General features: G+C 44.4%; 1 protein-coding gene across 1 annotated transcript in view; it reads left to right on the top strand.

Annotated features, from left to right (window-relative positions):
* Positions 1–900: 900 nt before the first annotated feature.
* Positions 901–22,455, top strand: part of GPR156 (G protein-coupled receptor 156) — a 26,315-nt gene continuing 4,760 nt past the window's right edge. The window contains exons 1-10 of the mRNA XM_044449652.1: positions 901–1,029; positions 1,917–2,158; positions 6,300–6,444; positions 8,003–8,139; positions 8,912–9,047; positions 10,828–10,938; positions 13,528–13,653; positions 15,181–15,276; positions 16,997–17,233; positions 20,892–21,047. Coding sequence (XP_044305587.1) covers positions 901–1,029; positions 1,917–2,158; positions 6,300–6,444; positions 8,003–8,139; positions 8,912–9,047; positions 10,828–10,938; positions 13,528–13,653; positions 15,181–15,276; positions 16,997–17,233; positions 20,892–21,047 — 1,515 coding nt within the window. The remainder of the gene's footprint in view (positions 1,030–1,916; positions 2,159–6,299; positions 6,445–8,002; positions 8,140–8,911; positions 9,048–10,827; positions 10,939–13,527; positions 13,654–15,180; positions 15,277–16,996; positions 17,234–20,891; positions 21,048–22,455) is intronic.

The raw sequence follows: 22,455 nt of genomic DNA, 5'->3' as shown, positions 1-22,455 counted from the left end.
TACAGTCCATTTAGAGAGAGGGACCAGACATGAGAATTCTAAAACTGTCCAGGGGAAAAAACTAATCTGGGTGGAGAAGAACAAAAGGAACACAGTGGTCAAAGTCTACTACTACCATTCACCCAGTAGAAGAGGAGAATGAAACTTTGAAAAGCAAATGGCCAGAGCTTCAAGGAGGCATAATGGGGGACTGATATTTCCCCAATATCTGTTGGTAGATACATTCTCCCAAACATGGCTCCTCCAAGAAATCCTGACTTGTATTGCTTGTATTGCTGATAATATCCTCCTACAGAAAGTGAAGGAAGAAACTAGACAGAGGAATGGCTATCCTTGACTTGATTCTGACCAACAGGGTAGAACTGGCAGCTATGGGAACTCTGTGGGAAAGTGACCATGCCGTACTTGAACTCTTGGTTCTAAAGGAAGCAAGAGCTAAGTGTAGCCAAACACATACCCTGGGTTTTATGAAATCTGATTTCAAAAAGTTCAGAACAATACGAAAAGTCCCTTGGCAAGTGACTGAATGGAGTCCAAGATGGGTAGGGATTTTTTAAAGGGAATTTTAAAGGCATGATTACAAACAATGCCAACAAGGAAAAAAGGAGGAAGACTTTTGTGGCTTCACAAAAAACTCATGGCTGACCTGAAGAAAAAACTAAAAAGGACACATGCAGGGAGTAGAAGGAAGGCAAGGCTTCAAGGGAAAAGCACAGGCAGGCATGACGTCAGGAAGGTTGAAACTGAGGATGTACTGAGGGTGAGGACTTGTTGATCTTCCACCAAAATGAAGCAGACACAAAGGTTGGCTGCTTTGTTCTCCTGACTGTATCAGTATATAATTTGGGGTTAGGGTTAGAGTTAACCCCAACCCCAACCCTGAAGCTCAGTTTGGAGTATATGCACATGCTGCTTTCTACAGATAGTGGTACTTCCCAGCTTATGGACAGTATGCTTGACCTTGTGCCCAAGTACATCACCGGGCAAGAGAGGATGCCAGAACATCTCACAAAAGATGCTCTCCTGGATGTGGGTATTTAATTTGGGGTGACCTGAAGCTCACTGTGGAGTGCACACCACCAGTGCCTTATCCATTTTTGAGGGCACTGGATGCTTATTGGTGGATTGTGCAAAACCAATAAGATGTGGCCAGATGTGATGCTTGAGAGTCTTACAGGGAAGGCTCTCTTGGAGGTGCTGAACAGTGGCCCAAAGATATTTAGTGTGAACCCTCCAGCTCCTTATATATGCTTAGAGGCATTGGCAGCAGATAAACTGCTTGCAGGTGCTTCTATATGAAGGGCTCACAGCAGGAACTGGGAAAAGTCATGGTGTAGCAATACTGTCTTTTTCCTTTCATGGATATTCTGTGGAAAGAAAAGAGATGGAATAAACAGTAGGAAAATGCAAGAAGAGTATGAGTGGAAGATGCTAGTATCAGGGTTCCCAGCAAAATTTTGTGAATGCAGCAGGATAACAACATCAAAGTATCATCTGGAAGCACCCACACCGGCTTATGTCCAGGCCAAAGTGTTGGGCCAGAATGATGATAGAGTGCTTTGTAGGGATACTCTCCTGAAAGTGTGGATGTATGAATGCAAAGTTTCATGTCCCTCCCACCACTGCCCATGCCTTGTGGTGTTGCCCAGGGACATCCCACATCATGCCAACACACCCACTGTTGCTTGGAAAAAATTCTTGCGGATCTCCAAGGGGGCAGTGCCCTGGCCATGGAGATATATGATATCAGGCAGCTTAGTTTGGGGTGCAAGCCAAAGGAACCTACACGGTTACATTTCTTACTGAAGCTGCTTTGCTTCGATTTTCGGGCTGGGATTTTATTTTCTTTTAAACCTTTCAGCCTAGTCTTGGGGCTCAGGTTTCCTTCTTGACTGCCTGTCCCTCCCGCTTTAAAGCCTCGGCCTTCCTCGGAAGGCGACGCTGGGAGCACCCTCTCCCCCCCGCCCCCCGCCGCCTCTTGCGGACCAAGCCCGCCGCGGTCTGGCCGAGGCGCGCTCTTCCAGACGGCGCTCCAGATCTTTTGCCGAGCGGATGCGCCCCGCGTTGAGGCGCCAGGCAGCTCGTGCGAGCGCAGATCTGGGAAGACAGATGTGACAAGAACTCGCGTCTCCCCCGCGCCTGGTCCTCACCGCGACAGGTAAGGAGTGGGCTAGTTTAATTTTGCTTGCACTGCCTGGCCGGGCGGGCCGGGACACGCTCAAAGGGGACAGCAGAGCGTTGTGCCTGCCTCCTCCAGCTCTGGTGCACGCTGTTCTGCCGCCTGAGGCGAGAGAGCACGCGCACCGCCCCGTCGCGCCCCGTCCCCGTTCCCTTTCCCGTGGCCTCATCGCCCTCCACTGCCTTGCCTTCCTGTAATGCTCCTCTGCATTCTTCCCCTTCTGGGTACTGCATCATGACCCACGCCCTCTTCCCCTTCCTGTTGCTGCAACACACCCCACCTTCCCCACCCCACAACAGGCCCTGCATTTCTTCTGCCACCCCCCTTCTCCTTGCCCGCTTCCTCACCAGGGCACGCTGCCACCCACTGCCCTTCCTGCTGCCACACCAGGCTCCCATACCATTCCTGTGCTATGACCCACTCCCTGTTGACAACAAGCCACAGGTTTGGAGACACCCTCCCATGCTGAAATGGCTGGCTTGGGGTGGGGATTTTCTCAGATTCAGGACACCCCTCGCACAGTGCCTGTCTCTGAGGAAAAACCTCCTCAGAGACAGGACTTCAGCCTAGCTGGGGCTCTGAAGAGCCATTCTAGTTGCTTCCTCAACTGAGACAGTTCTTCTCCAGCGAGTCCTACTGGCCACTCTCATTGCGGCTAGTGCCCTGGCAAAAGAATGGCTGACAGGGGTCTCTGGAGGACCTGCTGGAGGCACTGGTGGTGGGCAATGTGTTGCTCTTCCACCCAAGGCTGAGGCTGCAACCCCCTCATGCGAGGGCCAGTCCTGCCTTCCCCTCACCCTCTAAGCACTGAATGCAGTGCTAGGTGTGACTCACCATGGTGTGATCTTCTTTCCCTCTTACACAGCAGAAATTGGTGCGCCCACAACTGGAGTACTGTGTGCAATCCTGGGCTCCACATTGTAGGAGAGACATAGCTAGGTTAGAATTGGTTCAGCACAGGGTCACAAGAATGGTAGCTGCGTTGGGAGGGATGACATATGAGGAGAGATTAAGGAAACTAGGTCTTTCCAGCCTGGAGAAGAGGAGAATCTGATGGGATCTTTTAGCAACTTGTATGTATGTGAGGAGATGTCATGTGGAGGAGGGCTGTGACCTGTTCTTCCCTGCAGTGGAGGGCGGGACACGTTCCAATGGGGCAAAGCTCAAGGAACCAAGCTTCACTTTGGATGTCAGGAAGTACTTCCTGATGGTTAGGACTCCTAGGATACAGAATGGGCTTCCAAGGGAGGTGGTTGAGGTACATCAACAAACCTATCCTAACACTTTGCATCCCACCAGGAGCAGGTCTACTATAATACCAATGAGTCTTCATTCTCCAGGAAAGACTAAAACATGACTGCCCACAACAAAATATTGCTACTGGGAAAAACAAAATATTTCTCACAACACAACTGCTCACTACAAAATACTGTTGCTGCTGGCTCCACCTCTCACCCCCCCCCCACCCCCCGCTAGACCCAGGAATGCAAGGGACCCTGACCAGGTGGTGGGAGGCATCACTGAGCAAGGTCACACAACATGACAACCCCCCACCCCCTGGGAAGAAGCTGAACAGTGCCCAGCTGATGATCAGCTTGCTGGGGGTTGTCCCTCCCTCCAGGTATCTCAGGGGACTCTGCAACTGAACTCATATTGTCTTCCTCTCCCTTTGCTGATCATGATCCGTTTTCACAAATTTGAATGAAACCGATTATTGCAAACCATTTCAAATGGATGTCAGTCCTGATTTTCAAAGTAAACTGCCTTGGTTGCACTGTAGAATATTTGCCAAGAGGCAGGCATGAGGAGTGTGATTCTGTTTATTCTCTTGAACTTCTCAACATTTTTCAATTATTGGTATTTGCACAGAGCATTCAGGGTGCTGCATTGTGGTTCTACTCTTACTTGGAGGTCTGGGTCCAAGTGGGGGATTATTGTTCTGTCCCTTGGCAGATTACCTGCTCCTTCAGATTACATTAAGTGTCTCATCTTTCCATCAGATCACATCTTTTCGTAAATACCTGCCTGGACCCTGAAGATCATCTTCAGAGACAGTCAGTCCTCTGGATGCCTCCACCAGACTGAGGCAGGTGGCTACTAAGCAGAGGGCCTTTTCAGTAGTGGCTTCCTTGTAGCAGAATGCCCTCCCCAGGGAGGCCTGCCTGACATCTGTGTTCTGGTCTTTACAGTGACAATAAAGACCTTTTTATTCCCCAAAACTTTGAAAAAAAGTTAGTGCTTTTTATGTAATTGCACTGCAGTTGTAGTCTGTGGCTGGGTCAGGTGTACCTTTATTCTAAGTGTTTATATTATTTTATTAAGTTTTTATATTTTACGGTTTTAATCGGTATTTTTGAACCACCTTGATGGCTTTGACTTTTGGAGGGTTTGTTATTGTTACCTGCCATCACGTCTCTAGTTTATGATGACATTATGAATGAGTGCCCTCCATTGAGTGTCCTGCCTAGACAGCCCTGCTGAGCTCTTGTAAATTCAAGGTTGTAGTCTCCTTTATGGAAAACATCCATTTTGTCTTTGTTTTTCCTCTTCTTCTGCCTTTGATTTTTCCTAGCATGGTTATTTTCTCCAGTGAGTCTTGCCTTCTCATGATGTGCCTGAAGCACAACAGCCTCAGTTTCATAATTTTTGCCTCCAGGAAAAGTTCTGACTTGATTTGATCTTGGACTCACTGGCTCTTTCTCTTGGCTCAGGGCATTCACAAACCTCTTCTCCATCATCATGATTTTGATGCATCAATTTTCTTCCTTTCAGCTGAGTTGGCACAGCTGTGAGCACCCTATTCATTCCAGGGACTTTATTCCTTCCATGTGCTTTCACTTCACTTTCTGATACTGAAAGTTCTTCTTCACAGAGTTACTCTTCAAAGAAGTCTGTCATTCTTTTTTAGTTTTCTACGTAGTTCTTCCATGTATTGTTTCCACCTTCTCTTTATTTTTTCCTGGTCCCCGAATTGTCTTTCAGCATTCCTAATTTAGATTTCAATTTCCCTTTGCTTTTTTGGATCTTCTGGAAGAGGCCTCTTGTTTTTCCTCTTTTGTTTTCTTCTATTTCTTTGGTTTGGCCATGGTAATACTTCTTTTTGCCTCTGTGTGATACTTGCTGAAAAGTTGCATTCTGGACTCTGACTCTATTTCTATGTAAGTTTGCTTTTGCTTTTCTCCTGTCAGTAGCAATTGTGAATGTTTCTTCCTTCATCCACTGATGCTCCCCGCATCCCATGCTTTTGCTCAAGGAATTTTTGCATTCTTCTCTAGTAATGTCTCTGATTTCAGTCTTCTTCTGGTTCTTCATGGTTAGTTGAGTTCATTAACGCAAATCTGTCCTTCAGGTGGACTTTAAATTCCTCAGTAAAGTTATTTAAATTGCACTTTGGCACTATACTTCTGTTGGTGAGCTTTTTCCATTTTACTACAATTTTGGCTATTAAGAGTTCATGGGCATTACTGCTGTCTGTGGTTCACCATTGCCTTCTTCTGTGCAGTACTAGCCAGAGGTAGCTTGGGTGTCACTTCCATTGCCTGTGAAGGATCCTCCACCAGGGTTGCCTCCAACTACTGCTGCTGCCCAGTGGCTGCCCTTCAGGAGCTGTTTCTTTACCCCTAACACTATTAGGACTATCCCTTCCCTTCTGCTGATGTGACAGTCACTCCTGAAGAAGGTGGGTATGTCTTTGTTTGGTTTGATCATTCCCGCTTGGGGCCACCCTAATTACTGGTTTCCTGGTTATTCTTCTTGGCTTCTTTTATACTCTGAAAACCCCTCACCATGTTATGGTGTGATACTAATAAATATTATCATACATAAATGCATGCATCACATACATACATCACCACCATGTGCTGGTATATCACTAAAGAAATGCTGCATAGGAGCAAGAAGTCCAAACCAAGTCTCAGTGGGACTTGCTCCCATGCAAGCATGGTGAGTCTGATTGCTTTGCTATTGGTGTCATTGTTTCCATAACTGTTTTGCTTATGAGCCCCACTTTCCCATTTCAGAAGCCTCCAGGCAGAAGAATTTCGACTCAGTTTCACTAAGCCCTGTTGCCACAGGACCCACCTGAGCCTCAACCCCTTGGAGCACCCATAGCAGCATAACGTGCTGCCCAGGCCATGTGGTGGGGTGAAGGCCTGCAGTGCGCTGCAGAGACGGGGTTCAATCACTCCAGCCTGTGTGACAACCACTTCCATGGCAAGAGCCAGGAGCAACCACAGAAGACTCCAGATGGTCTCTGTGCTATAACTGTGGGTAAATATAAAGGTGTTCTGACGTTCAATATAGTGTTCCGTCTATGAAAATGCTGTTTGTGAGGGATGAAAAAGATTTAAAACAAGAAGTGGGGGAAATATCACAGAACGCAACTACAGTACACACAGCCTGCAGGCCTCGGCACAGAACCCACTTAATATACAGACTGAATTAGATACAGGAGCAAGGACAAAGCCAATCCTTAAAGGAAGATGAATACTTCCACCACATGCTCCATTCCCCACAAAGAGAACAAAGACATAGGAGCTGAAGCATGTGGGGAGTTTTGTATCTTCTTGCCTCTGCTCTAGAGAAGTTAGGCACTTGGTTTACACAGAGAAGTTCTCCTGTTTTGGGAGGGCAGAGGGAGTGGAGGGGGAAGTAGCTGAGGGGTGCTGACTCATTTTCCAGCTGATTCCACCTGCTTCCCCCCCCCTCCACCGCGCACACACTTTTGCCTTCACATGGATCAGGTGCACACACACACTGCTTCAGCAGTCCCTTCTGGTGCAGGAGGAGAGACTGCTGCCCTTATTCTCTCTGCTCTGCTTCAGGGCATTAGTGCTGTTTGCACTTGACAGCCAGGGCAAGCTGAATGTGGCTCACAATTGCATCTATCAAAGAGAGGAGTCATGTTTGTCCCTGCTGTGTCTTCTGGGATACCATCTGGAGGAATGAAAAGGAAGGAAATGGCAGGAGGGAGGAGAGTTACCACCATGAGCCTGATCTCTGTCAGGCACACTGAGGTGAAGAACTGTGGTAACCATTTGTGATGTGTGAACTCAGCCATTGAGTAGGCCCATCAAGCATTCTGCTTCAGTCCACCTGCAAATGAACATGATACATAGGGCTAGTTTGCACCTAAAACCAAGCTTCATACACAAGCTGGAATTCAGCCTAGCAAAAGCCTCAAACTCGAGCATTTCCCTTTCCTGCTTTTGCATGGCTAGTTTAGTTTCAACTTCCAGGAAAGCTGGCTAGTTATTACATCCAAGCCAGACATTCTCACTAAAAACAAGGTAGGCTTGTAATACAATGGTTATTGTTCAGCAGCCTGAAGCATGGTCTCTCCATGTTGTAGATTAGCTACTGCCTAGTCCAGTTTGATGGCATGCATACCTTCAGCCCATGCTAGCAGTAAACTGCTTGCACAACTGGTTCATCTTGAATGTATGTTCAGACTGCACTGGAAACAAGCAGGCTTTCCACCAGTGAATGAAGAATAGCAAAGCCCTCCAAAATGAAAAGTCAGAGTTACTTCCCTGGGTGTTAATTCTTCACAGTGCAAATAAGGTGAAATACCTGATGCAGAACAACAAGGACACATTTCTCATCATATGAAACACAGCCGATGTTACTGACACAGGTCTCACACAGGGATGGCTATGAGGGAAGAGCCATTCTTCTTGTTTCTGATATAAGATGCTTCTGTTTTTACATCAATGGCCAGTTAGCTCTTAGACTGCTGCTGCTTGAGAGGCGGGCCTTTTTTTTTCCTCAGACAAGAAATTTCCAAAGGGGTTCTTACTGTCTCCAATCTTTGTCTTTCTTTAGATCTTCTCAGATAGCAGTTGTAAGAACTCCTCCTCCTTTTCAGCTGCCCTCTTGGGAACTGTCTGGGTCTTTCTCACTGGTGGAATACTGCTGAGTTTTTTCTTTCTCATATTCACCATTCACTTCAGAAAGAATAGGTAAGGCCATGCTGGGTTGATCATTTCACTACCTGGGCAATCTTGTTCCAGAGCTGCTGAAAACAAGCAAGCAAACAAAATATAATATGGGAAGATCCACCACACATGTAGCAATGAGATATGGAAAGAGCATATGCTGTCCTATCACCAGTAGACACTGCCTGCTTCACACAGGAAAGCAGGGAGAAAAGCCTTCTGAGGTCACAGTGGCCCTTGTTCTTCATCTCAGCCAGTGCATTTCTTTCTGGGCTGATGAAGGCCTGGAAGACAGAAGGCTATCTTCTAGTTCTGGTTGATGGCAACTGGCTTTTCAGGAAAGACAGTAACTTCCATGTGTGTCAGTCTCAGAGAAAATTTGCAGAAAGCAGTGAATTGTTTAAGACGAACAAGGTCTAGATGGAGTGCAAACAGCTGATTATTTATATGTAGTGGATGTATCCGTATTATTCAAACATTTTAGGTACAACTGAAAAGGGCTATTATGATGGATCCCAAGCAATGTAACTTGAACTTGCTTGAATGCATCCAGCAGACACAGGATACTGGAGAGAACACTGGAGAATTCCTAGACCACCCACCTGCGAAGGCCACATAAACAGAGTACTGCATATAGTGTTTGTGTTTGGCTACTCAGAAGTAAGCCCCACTGGGTACAATTACGCTTAGCATGAAGAAACAAAATCTTTTCACTTAGGTTGAAGGATGGCGCAAGGTGAAGTCCTTTTCAATAACTCTTGCCTCCCTGTTCTCTTAACTTCTTTGGGTGCTGGAGGATTGTGAAGATGTCCAGTCCCAACCTGAATATTGTGACTCTGCTGGGTAGTGGCTTAACTTACTGCAGTGCTTTCCTGTTTGGAATTGAAAAACAAAATTCACTGACCAGATCATCCATGGAAATTCTTGTTCAGGTGAGTGAAAGCAAACTGAGGGGGGAAGACTTGCGACTTAGCCTGCATTCTATTTGTATTGATTTATATTCACATAGAAACCCAGTTCAGAAGTCAAGACGATGCACATGAGTTTGTTATGATAGATAGGTTGTTGTATTCTGTAAATGGGCTACTTCACCAAGGGTAGCTTGTTTTTCACTGTGCAATGCCTATGTACCATTTTAGGGTTGTTGTCATGCTGCAGAAATCTAGATGACAAGCCATTGTGAGTGAGCTCAAACAGCCAGATAGCTGCATGGCGAGAGTGGCAAAAATCCCTTGCCACTCTTGACAAGCAGCTGCCAAGTGAGTGCCACTGTCAGTGGCCTCCAAAGTGCCCAAGCAGCAGTTGCAGGCTGGACTGTCAATCCCTGCCCACAGTGGTGCAGAGCAGGTATCCTTGCTGTTGGCTGGAGAGGAGATCTCTCAAGCCCTCAGCAAGTATGGCCAGGATCCATAATTGACAAGGGGGTGCAGGACCTCTCAGCAAGGAGGAGAGAGCATACTTGCCAACTCCTGGAGAAGTCCACTCTCAAGCTGTTAGCAAGGAAAACTGGAAGGCAGGAGCCAGTGATTCACTCCATGGCTTTACCCCTGCTCAGGGCAGTAGAGTGGAGCAGTTTGGACAACCCTGCCTCCTGCCCAAGAGGTCTGCCGTTGGGCAGGAGGCAGGGGGATGTGGGGCGCCTGAACTGTTTGACAGTGTCACCACAAGGAGAGGGCAATGCTGCCTCTTGCCCGAGAGCAGACCTCTTGGCAGGAGGCGAGAACCAGTGATCCACTCAGCAGAGCTGCCCTCCTTTGAGGCAACAGCACTGGGAGGGTGTGTGTGGAGCACTCCATCCTTCCTCCATGGCCCCTGGGTAGACCTCTTCAGCAAGAAGTGGGAGGTGGTGATCCAGAGGCAGCAGGAGATGGGGGTACCCAAACTGCCCTCCTGTTCTCCACGTTGCACTTTAGTGCAGGAGCCTTGTTTCACTTCAGGGACAAAGAAGAAAAAAGAATCTCCTAGGGTGGGGCAATGTGATGAGAGCTGCCTCCTGCACATTGCCCCAGCTGAAGCTGGAAGTTTCTCTCTGGCACTTCAAGATACATGCCATTTGTTCAGTGGGGACCCTCCGACAGTTGTATGGCCATTGGAGAGAGGAGCAGGAGAGAGGGAAGTATCCATAATGAGCCTGATTGTCTGCCGGGCTCATCATGGGTACTTCACAAAATAGCCAATCCACTGTAGCTTAAATGGGTTCAGACATAATTCACACTGTTGCTTGGGTGAGCTGTCAGGGTGGGCTGTTGTGTTGCGTGAACTCAGCCAGACACTTTCTCTGTGTGCCTACATACTTCTTCCCATTGTTTTAGTTTCAGAAGGAACCCCTCCAGGACTTCCAAACTCCTTTTTAACTCCTAAAGTATAAAATTGCAGGGCATGGTCTGAAGGCACAGGATATAGCTACCTTGCAGAAGCTGAGTATGTTTGGATCTCATTTATGCCTTGTTGGGAGACTGCCTGAGTTCCACTGGGGGGCAGGGGGGATGGTGGGCAAATAATAGTGCTGTGTTTAATCAGGGAAATGGTGTGGGTCTCTTTGGTGAACCTTCCGTGCACCATGGTCCTGAGGTAATTAGCATTTCCAACCAGCCACTGCTACTATTATTTTTAAACCATAGGCAATCCTGCTACAGATGTCCTATATTATGTCTAGCTTGACCCTTCAGCTTATGGTGTCTCTCCTTTCCCACCTGAACACCCCCCTTACAGGCAAGAGTCTGTTTGTTGTGCATTGGAGTCACCCTGACTTTTGGCCCCATCCTAGGAAAAAGCTGGCGTTTGTATAAAGTGTTCACTCAGCAGGTTCCAGACAAGAGAGTGGTAAGTTCTTGTAACATCCTTTCAGTTCTTGGAAACTAAAGAAGTAAGGCTGTGCATGAGTTCTTTGGATTAATCTGTGTGTGATGAAAGAAGCTGCTGCATTCAATGGGGTCCTGGGCAAAGTGCTTCCAGGGTGACTCCCAGGTAGCACAGCACTTTCCCTGGATGGGGCTTCCTACAACAGTGAGCCCCACCCCACAGCAGGGCTGGGCTTAGCAGATGCTGGGTGGGACCGCATGAGACTGAACAGCCAACAGTGCTTACAGAACTGTCAGGCTCACTGGTGTGCAGCCATTTTAATTCTCCCACAGTGCAATGCCCAAAGTATCACAGGCACTGCATCGTGGGGGAAATTAAAATGGCTGCTGCATCAACTGCACCCAGTCCTTTGGGTGCTTTAGACCTGCCACTACAACAATTTAAACAATTAGGAATGGAGCTTCTACTTTCTTTCACAAGCCACAAGCCAGTCCCATAATCATTGTTTTCTGTGTCTGTCTCCACTGGAGCTATGCCCAGTCCAATTAAATTTAACTGGTGAAACTATTTACAATCTGTAAGTCAGTCTTGTTAATTAGCTTTAAGTTTCGAAGTTCTTTCTCACAGCTGCTTTTCAGCACAATCAAACCGCCCCCCCCACTGAAGCTATATCCATTCCAGTGGGAGTTTAAAAATTGAAATTATTTATGACTTATGAAGCAGTGCCTCCTTATTAAAATCTTCTCAGGCAGCAGGATCCCTCTCCTTCAAGTCCCATCAACAACCATCTATTATCTCTAGTTACACTTGTTAATCTTAACGAGGCATGGGAGCTTTCGTTCCATTGTGCAATCACAGCCGTTGCCTGGCCCTTCCCCCGCTTCTTTCTAGCCTCTGGTTGTTTTCCCTGCTGCCTGTCTTCTCCCTGCAGCCCCCATTCCCCATCAGGCTGACACTGCCCCCTTCAGGCCACTCCTTGCAGTGTTGAATCAGCAAGTGCTGAGCAGGAGCAGCAGGCCTGAAAAGGCGGGCCGCAACTGCACAGATTTCCACTCGGATTGGCGCGGACGCGAAGAGCGCTCCTGGCCAGGGCTTGCTAGCGGATTCCACACTCCCTGGGGCTTGGAGCTGCAGCGGGTGAAGTCGGCTTGTGTGCCCCCAACTCTGTGCCTATTTTAAGCCCTCGTGAACACCAGAACAGGGCAAATGCCTTCCACCAGCCTGTTTTTCCCTAATTTGCAAAGGGGCTTCTCATACCTGGGGCCTGGCCTCAAGCAGGAAAACGCTGCCTAAGAATCCTCTTCTCCATCTCCCTCATCTACTGATTTACAGTGGAATCTGAGAACTTTAATAATATGGGTAGAAGGAGGTGCAAAAAGTACAAATGCAGCCAGCATTCCAGGACATTTATCAAAGCATTGCATTTGGCTGATCGAATATTCACTTCCACATAAATAACCTTCCTGAGGAAACAAATTGACCTCTTTCCTCTTGCGTGTTAACCCCCAAACTTCAGGTTGAGGTGCTAAAGGTAAGTTGAACCAAAGTTTTACCCCTGTAAGTTTGGATAGGAGAAGATAGGAATTTAGGCTTTGGTAAATTCCCAGACCTTGGATTCGTTATCATTGATCAAATTCTTATTGGAGCAAATCAACAAATGACTTGAATCTATTCTGGGGGATGAGAGCTACACAGCACTGTTGGTGCAGAACAATAGAGGAATCTATTGTTGTTGGGCTGCATGGGCTGATGTTCCAATGTGAGCACCCCAATCTTTTATTGTGTGACAAGAAAAGTGTGTGCAAAGGTCATGTGTCACACTGAGGATATTCACACATTAAATGGAATGTTTGTTCACAGCCTAGGTTTGTCCCCTGAGAGAGGGTTGTGGAAATCTAGTTCTAGGTGCTGAACATTCTGGGAAGCAGCACTGAAATGCTTGTAGGGCTAGCCTTGCTGTTTTTCCTGCTATGCAAAATTGGATGTCCATAACCTTCAGGGTTAGAAAGTTACAAGCAGCCACAGAAGATTGCACCCCCAATATGGTATTAGTCTATTACTATTATTATTAATAATAATTACATTTCTTTATTGCCTTTCTGTAACCAACCAACGCTGTTTACAAAAAACCCCAGAAAAAAGTAAAATACAAAGTAAAACACTAGAAACAATCTTAAAAATCAAGAACCAAATTTAAAATGCAAATTAACCCCCCTTTCTTGACTGCAGAAAGAGTGGGAACAATTCATAACTCCAGAGGGAGCACGTAACCCAGTTAGGGAGCAACACAGGGAGAAAACCCTCCTATAACAAGTTTCAAATGAGTTATTTGGCTGAACTTTAAAAAGGTTGGCTTTCAATGATTCATAATGAAAAGAATGACAACATGATATTTCCTGGCATAATTTTGTCTCAACTCTTTTTGGTTTTTGACAAAGGAAACATCAGCTGATACTAATTTCTGGTTGCCTATATTATTCTAGCCTTAAATATAGAACTCTATACATGCCTCTGTGTAAGACTGAGGGAAAACCCCTGTGTATGTGCATAAAAGGTGATTTGCAACCTTTCCATGCCATGAAGTAAACATGTTGCATCTTTTTACTGTAGATTATCAAAGATTTCCAGCTGCTGCTGATAGTGTCCATGTTCGTGTTGGTTGACATCACCTTGCTCTTGGCATGGATCTTCTTGGATCCAGTCCAGTGTCTCCAAAGCCTGAATGTAGACCTGAAGGTAAAATGAGGGGCAAATATGAATGGTGGAATTGATGTCAAATAACAAATGCGGATCATGTTTGCCTGAGTCATGAATGGGAACACTTTACAGATGAAAACAAGGATACATCTGTCTCCATAGATCTTTGTGGGGCCAAGTGAGAAAAAGCTTGCAAGTTAGAAAGTATTGCCAACACAATTCAGACTGTCAGCATGTAGTAAACAACAATGAATGCAGATAATTCCGAAGACAAATATTGGGCACTTCAGACACATGGGACCTATAACCCTATTGTCCAGTTGTAGACATATTTAGATAGAGAAAAGCCCTTCTGGCTGGCTTTGTCTGTTTAAATAATGCATTGGATTGTGCCCTAATGGAAATGAACATTTCTATAATGAAGACATTCTAAAAGTCATTATCCTATTCACAGTAATGGAACAGGAAATCTTGGACATGATCAGCCCTCTACCCCTCTGTCAATCCATGCCAGGGAATTCTTAAGGAGAAACTTCAACAACCATTGTTATATACTGCTTCTGAAGCACGTGGGGCAGAAATATAATAAAAACATGGCAAATTAGTGCATTGTTAAGCCTGGTCACTGTTTGTTCTGTTTTACAAATGGGGAATGCTGAGCTTGATGAGGAAGTGCCTGGTGAAGGAACAGTGACAGTAGCTGTGGCACAGAATATCCTCCAATACTGAATCTCATATTTATAGTAAGTTCCTATTCACAAAATTATGCTCAATCAGGGTTAGACATTTCAATTCCTGCCTTAAGCACAGTAAGAGGCATTGAGTGTTGTTGTTTTTAACTCCAAAGGCCTAACTAAAAAATATTGACAAAACATTAGGAATAGGCAAGTAAGCAGAACTAATCAAATTCACTGCCTAGATAAATGTTCTCTTTCTGCTTAAATGGTGGAAGAAAAGAACACACACTGCCTATTTGCTCTTGCAAACTCAGTTTTCTGCTTTAGTAGCCATGTCACAGAAGGGTGAGGTGGAAAGACGATTTGATCAAGGCACTAAATTGAGACCTCTTATCCTGCATCCCCGCCACCTTAGGCTTTTCTTTTCTCTGGCTGGCTGGGTGCATTTCTGAAGAAAGCGTCTGGGGCTCATGTGCGGACCAGCACAAGAGGGTGTAGTGCTGCTGCTTCATTTTGCAGCCTGATGGCCTCCCTGTTTGTTTGTTTCATTTTTTAAAAACCATTTTAAGGATTATAGAAGCCAGAAGGGTCAGGGAGCCTAATGGGCACCACAGGTGTCTGCAAGCTCACTGGCACTGAATTCGAAAACACTGTCATGGTGAGATGCTTCTCCCCTGCATCTGGCGGGTTGGCTGATGGGAGGCATGTTGGCAAAGCAGCTGCAGGGAAAATGCACCTCAGTGGAGAAGGGCCCTTCTAGGTGGGGGAGAAAGTTTGAAACACACACACCTCTCTTCCCAAAAAGAGAAACCATTCAGCTTTGTTGAATAGTGGACATTCTGCAGACAAGGGCAGAACCCTCTAACTGCTTGTTTTAATTCTTCACTAGGTGACTGAGAAAGGCTTGATCTGCACAGTGAGCCAAGGGTACTTCTGTATGTCTCTGTACTCCGATCTTTGGCACATTCTCTTTCTGGGATTTAAGGTACATCATGCATTTCAGTATTTAAATGATCACCAGAAGGATCCCAAGACCATTCACATGTGTAACACTTTAAGACCCACCCTTGTTTAGTTTACGGATGATCCTCACACCATATTCTCTCTGCAGCAGCCCATAAACTCATGCGTGCAACCTGTTCAGTTATCAGTAGCATAGCCTCATAATGAAAACCATCACATTTGAGACAGGATTCCCAGGATTGCATTCATCTACTGCCTGACTGAGAACCTGTGGCAAATATAGGCATTCTCCCTGTCTACATTATAATGTCTACTTTCTTTCTGTCTTAGTTGCAACATCACTGCAGACAGGTTTTACCCCAGATCTGATGGAACTGGTGCTGTTAAGAGCATGACAAGGAACTCTCTCCTTTCTCTCATCAGTGCCTCCTGTGATCATGTTCAAAGTAGCATATAGTGACCTCCAAATTTTATTTTCTTTTTAAGCAGAATCTAGCATCTTTTAGGCAGCTATAATGAGTCTTTCCTACGAATGGTGGAATTAAAGACTTTGTGGGGCAGGTGGGGTCATATATAGGGTTGTCAGAAAAATCTGAAAAGAACTCAACATTTATTTAACTTTTGAGGGACATTGGTACGTATTTGACCTTGAACGACTGTGTGTTAATGCAAGTACAACAAAATTCTTCTACATCCCTAAAACAATCCAGTTCCATTAAATGGAATGAAAGATACCTGGAAATGGATTTATTTGTTTGTTGGTACCCCACCTTTCTATCAAAAAATAGCATGGGTGGACATGATCTACGGGCCACCTAGTCCAGCCCTCTGCCAAATACGGGAAATCTAGAACTGCAGCATTCCCAGCCTATGCCTGAATACCTCCCTGAAGGGAGAGCCCACTAACTGGCTGTGTAATTGGTTCCGCTACGGAACGGCCTTTCCCATTAAGATGCTTCCCCTAATGTTCATCTGACAACCACCGTCCTGTAGCTTCAGTCTGTTAGAACTAGTCCTGTCCTCTAAAGGATGGTTGCAACAACCTTTCAGGTATTTAAAGAGTGCTATCATGTGCCCCCTTAAATCTTCTCTCCTCTAGGCTAAACATAGTCAGCTGCTTCAATCTTTTGACACAGGACATGTTTTCCATATGGCTTGTCATCTGTATTGCCCTTCTCTGAATCTGTTCCAATTTGTCTACATCCTTCTTAAAGTGCGACATCCAAAGCTGGACACAGTACTCCAGATGATGCCTGACTAGTGCAGAACATTAGATGTATTAATTATTGTGACTATAACGCAGCCTAAAATCCTGCAGCTTTTCTGCAGCTCTATCACACTGCTGTTTAATGTTATGGTTAGGATGAGCTGCAAACCCAAGATCCTTTTCACATGTTTATGTGATGACAATGATGTACACTATTTTTCTAAGGTCATACAACTGGTGTGATCTCAGTGGGTAGCCCAGTTCCTCATGCCAACCAATAGATATTTGCCCAATGCATACTCAAGCTTCCCGTGAAAGGCCCCAAGCTGTGCCATTACTCTGTGCTATTGACTGAATGCTTTTTAAATCAAATAAGCAATAAGCTGCTGCACAAAACATGTATTTCAAGCCAATCAGGTTAACAAGGGGATAGTTAAGTGAAGATTAGGCCAGAATCAAAATTCCAGATTCTCAAACATGTTAAAACTCCTTTTCTTGAATTAATCTCTTTATCTCATTGTACTTTTAATCCCAGGGCAGTCTGTTGATGTATGGGGCCTACCTTGCTGGTCTGACAGATGATCTCAGCTGCCCACCGGTGAATCAGTCCTTGACCCTCATTGTTGGGATAGTCATAATTTTTCTTTCTACTGGAATTACACTAGTTGTAAATCGTTTTTTCCACATGTGGCACAACCTGGTCTTGGGATTTACCTCAGGAGGAATCTTTGTTTGCACATCTGCAATAAACTGTTTGATCTTTATTCCGCAGGTAAGAAACCAGGTGAGGAAGAAAAGTATCAGAAACCGTCATTTTTCTAAAGAACTCAGTCCACTTGGCACTCTGCTGGACGCACTGTGTTACTATGATTCTAGTCTTACTCTTGGGGTTGATTTCAAAGATTACTAATCTCTGGGTTACTAATTCCTTGCCCCCTTGGCAACTGAGATATTGGAGTCCAAATGTATCATCCTGTCCCCAGTGTTACTTATTCCATATGGCACAATGGAATACAGCATTATTGCATAAAAATTCACAAACCAATATATGTGTGTAAAATGCAAAACAGTAAGATAATAAATTAACTTAAAAACACACAATATGAACAATGGGTAAGATTGTAGATAAAATTGGATTATGGATGAACAGTTACTAGAGTGGCTAGACCTATGGCTGGATATCTAGACCATTTAACCATTGGACAGCAGGGCCTTCGAGATGATGTAACTCTTGCAGGATTACACGAAACCTTCTAAGGGTGCATTCCAGCTCAATGTGACATTGCCACAGTCACAACTAGGATCATTGACCAGCCCCCATTTATGTTTCCAGTATTGGCATCTGCCATGATTGCTTTGAATCCAGTTAAGCACTGTGTAGTTTTTCCTTGGGAGATCAAAGTCATAAGGGAATTGTGCCGGATCAAACAGTAAATAAACAGATCTGGATTTGCAATTGCCTACTCCTGGCACCATACTATCTCAGTGTCAAAGCCTTCTCTAACTAGTTGTCCAAATTTCCATGGCAGATTCCGAGATCTAAGTCTGAATATTTGATTGCAGTAGTCCTTGTGTATAGGTAATAAACAGTTTGCTTTGCATTTCTGCCACTTGCTTTTTAAGGCTAATTGTCTTCTAAGATGTGGGGGTGGTATTTTAGATAATACTGGTAGCCATTCAGAAGTTATCAATTTAATAGTTCCTGGTATTAATCTCATTGTGTGGTTAAGCTGGATATCCACTGCTTTTAATGGTTAATGGTTACTGTTTAACCATACAGGGCTGCAGTAGTCAGCCATCAAATACACCAAAGCAAGGGCTGATGTCCTAAGGACTGTGGTACTTGCTTCCCAGCTAGTGCTAGAGAGTTTATGTAAAATATTATTTCTGGTTTTTATTTTATCCAAAGTTTTCCTTAGGTGTTCCCTATAGGTTAAAGACCAATCAAGGGTCACTCCTAAATACTTAGGATTATGATTGAACTTCAAAAGCTATTTCCTAAATTTCACTTTTGATGTATAGTTGACTTGTCTGTTATTGACGTGGAAGCAAGTGACCTTGATTATGTTGATGTTGGGTTTTAGCCTCCAAATTTCAGAAAACTTACCCATTTCCTTTAGGTCATTTTCAAGAGCTGTTTCAGAGGTGCTGAAGTCTGTGGATTGTTTGATTAGTGCAATATCATCGGCATATATGAACTTTTTTGCAGCAGTGCCTGGTAAATCTGATGTATAAATATTAAAAAGTAGTGTGGCCAGCACAGAGCCTTGTGGCAGGCCATCATTTAACCTATACTTCCGACTGATTTGACCATCTAGGTGTACTTAGATATATCTATTTGAAAGCATATTGTTAAGTAGGATAGCTGTTTTCTTACAGGGCACAATTCGTAAGAATTTTAAAATCATCCCTGCCCTCCACACTGTGTCACAGGCTGATGGTAGGCCAATGAACACAGCAACAGATTTTTTCCTCCGCTGAAATCCATTTTCTGTGTGGGAGGTTAAAGATAGTACCTGATCACAGCAACTTCTTTTTGATCTAAATCCAGCCTGTTCTATAGGTATATGATCCTCAACCAAAGGTTTGATTCTGTTTAAAACGAGTCTCTTGAACAGGTCACAAGAAATGCTTTAAAGCTCTATAGGTCTAAAATCCTCCACAGATTTCTATTCTTTTCCAGGCTTTAAGATAGCAACACTTTTGTTCTTTTAAAGATTGTTAGCAATCTTCCTGTGCATTGGGCCATTGCACAATTAGAAGATCCTTGACGATTTTCTGTCAATCTTGGACTGCCATCCTGCCCCTTCAGCTTGTACCACACCTTCATCAGGAAGGTTATAGTTCTTCTTTTGGGAGAAGACTGAGCCAAAGGATGAGTTGAGCATTTCTGTCTTTTCTTTGTCATCAGTTATCATTATTCCACCCACAGTGAGTAGTTGCTTTCCTTCTCTTCCATCTCTTCTTGCTTTGGATGTATTTGAAGGGGGCTTCTTTTGTTTTTTAGCTCCCCTCACTTTAGCCTTCCTGACCTCATTCCTGCAGTTCCTTGCTACTTGCTAATATTCATCCTTTGTACCCTGGCCTTCCTTCCACTTCTTATACATGTCCTTTTCTTGTTTTTGGATTACCTCTTAGCTTTTGGTGAAGGCACATGGGCTGCCTCTGTTTTTCTACTAATCATTTTCCTTGTTGGAATTGCTTGTGGTTGTGCCTCAAGCTTTTCTTTTTTTAAAGATACCCCACCCTCCTTGGCCTCTTTTTCCCTTTAGAGTGGCTTGTCATGGGACTTTATCATCACCCTGGATTTGCTGAGGTTGGCTTTTCTGAAATCCAGGGCGCATGTTTGGTTACATTTAGTTTTCGCTTCCTTTATTCAAGTAAGGCATGGTCACTTTCCCCAGAGTTCCCATAGCTGTTACTTTGTCCACTATGTCTTCCATGTTGGTTAGGATCAGTTTGAGTAAAGCTATGCTTCTCATTCTTACTTATGCTTTTAGCTGGAGGAAGTTAGAACAGAACAGAATCCAAAATAATTTTAAACACAAAATAAATAATGGAAGAAATAGTTCTAGGTGTAGCCTCAAGTTCATAAAATTTAAGGATGACGACATGTGCTTTAACATCAGAAAAAATGAACATAAAAGGCATCTGGACATCCTGGCAAATTAAAGAAAATGGGTTCAATTAAACATGGACATGTACATGGTAGGCATGTAATGAGTGGAGCCGGGAGTCAGACTAGATGGCCTGGGAGGCCTCTTCTGACTCACTCTGTTTCTATGTTTCTGTCTTCTATGTTTCTAAACTTCTTCATATACTTCAATGAATTGAACAATATAAAAGGGTGTGAGTCATTGTTTCACTCACTTATAAGGGCACTTATGAACATTATAATGAATTTTCCTGTATTTGCATTTAAGTATAACTGAGGGAAGGAAACTGCAATAAGCTAGTGGAAAGCCTGCATGGTATCTTTGTACTGAAAGTGCAGTAAGGTAATCTGCTGGACCAAGATACTCTGGGGGTATTTGGGTGTATAGTCTGTGGATGGAGATGGATTCAAGATCCTGTTGATCAGTAAGACACTATATAAGTAGAGCCCTGGCTACCTCATGTCCCATCAGAATAAGATTTCCAGGGGATAATGTGGATTTGAAGCCATCCTGGAGAATGGAGTTGGGCCAACTGGAGAAAAAATAAGCTTTGACCAGAAATTAGCAAGTCAGGTGTTAGTTTCAATATAAAGAATGAGATAGGTGATTTTACCTTCTGATATGAAAATTCTTTAGTTTTGTGGAGTAGACAGAAGAAAGCCTAGGCTATAATGTAGTTTCAAGGGTAAATGGTTTGTCTTCCTGCCTTTTCTCTATCCTTCTGTCTTTTCTACTAATGTAATTAATGTCGAGATTTACTTTAACGTTCAGCAGGTCAGACAATGGAAGGCCTTTAAAAAAGCTGACATCAGCAACATGACCAAATATTTTGCCAACTCCAGCAAGAACTTCCACTCCACAATGTACAGTGATGAAGAGATCTACCAGTTGCTTGGGGAAAAGAATTCCATGATGCAGCAGCTTGCAAAGGTAAGAAACACATCAGCACTGGAAAGAAGCAGAGTAGTTCTTCGCTTAGGGGGCATTCAGCACAGCTGCAGGTATCCTCCAAACTTGGAAGGTCACAGCCATCCAATTGAGTACAGAGGCAAGGAGTGCCTCTCCTGGTTGTGCTTGTTGTGGTTGCAGTTGTTGTTCTTGTTTTTGTTGCCTCTGCTCATGAGTAGGAGGAGGAGTTAGGCACTGCCACAATCCTATGTAAGATAGCCGTGCCTCGCTCCTCCCATTCCCCGGAACCCCTGCCCCCTCCCCTGTCTTTGGAGCTGCAGCCAGCATGGAAAGACTTGTTCTGGCTGTAAGTGTGGAGGGAGGACCCTCTACTGAAAGAGACCCTGCTGCAACCTTGCAGGACTTTTATGAGAGCACATGGGGCATTTCAACTTTTCCTAAACTGGCCAAACAGGGTCTACTCATCATCTGTTTGCACACTTCATCACATGATGGCTTAATAACAAGACCATGCCTATGTTTACCCTACCCAGCTCCCTTATCTCACAATGCACACAAGTGTAACTTCAGACATAAGGTTATATTTTCTCAACCAACCCAAAACCCCTCTCAAGCACACCATACCTGGAACAAAAATTGAGCAGAAGATCTGGAAAACATGAGCTAAAAGGAGGCAAGTTAAGCTGGGTTTTTGTTTTTTGTTTTTTGGAAAAAAAGAATACCCTAGCTATGAAACTCCATAGATCACAGTAATATCACAGTAAATTTGCCTTCACCGCTCTTCACAATATACCTATCACAACTGCTGAGACTACAAAGGTATTTCATGCCAAAGTAGAAATTGTATGAGAAGACACCCACAGGCGGTAACTGCTGTGGTATTTCTACTGTCAAACTCTCTTTTGCACAAAAATGTGTATAATTTCCATAGTTTTGAGATGGGGACAGCCTTTAACAAGGCGAATGCTAGAGCAAGTTTATTTTATATATACCTGAAGGAGCACTTACATCCATATATGCCCGACTGCCCCTTGAGATCTGCGGGAGAGGCCCTTCTCTGGGAACCCTCCGTGAAAGAAATTAGGAGGGTAGGTAATCGGAGGAGGGCTTTCTCTGTGGTGGCGCCCAATCTATGGAATGTGCTCCCCAGAGAGGTCTGCCTGGCGCCGTCGTTACTTGTTTTTCGGCGCCAGGTGAAGACCTTTTTATTTAAACGCCATTTTAATTGTTAACAATATTTACTTATTTATCTGGCCAGGGCGACTTCTTTTCTTTTCTTTTCTTTTATAACTTCTTTTATATCGTTTATATTTTTTATTTTATATTATTAATTTTAATTTTATATTGTTATTTTTGTATTGTATGGTATTTTATTGTGTTGTAAGCTGCCCCGAGGCTTCGGCAAGGGGCGGCATAGAAATGTTATAAT

Source organism: Varanus komodoensis, unplaced genomic scaffold (genome assembly GCF_004798865.1).
Source record: "Varanus komodoensis strain SLA01 unplaced genomic scaffold, ASM479886v1 scaffold60, whole genome shotgun sequence".
NCBI classification, from domain to species: domain Eukaryota; kingdom Metazoa; phylum Chordata; class Lepidosauria; order Squamata; family Varanidae; genus Varanus; species Varanus komodoensis.
The sequence above is the reverse complement of the archived record's forward strand: the minus strand, read 5'-3'. Positions and strand labels throughout refer to the sequence as shown.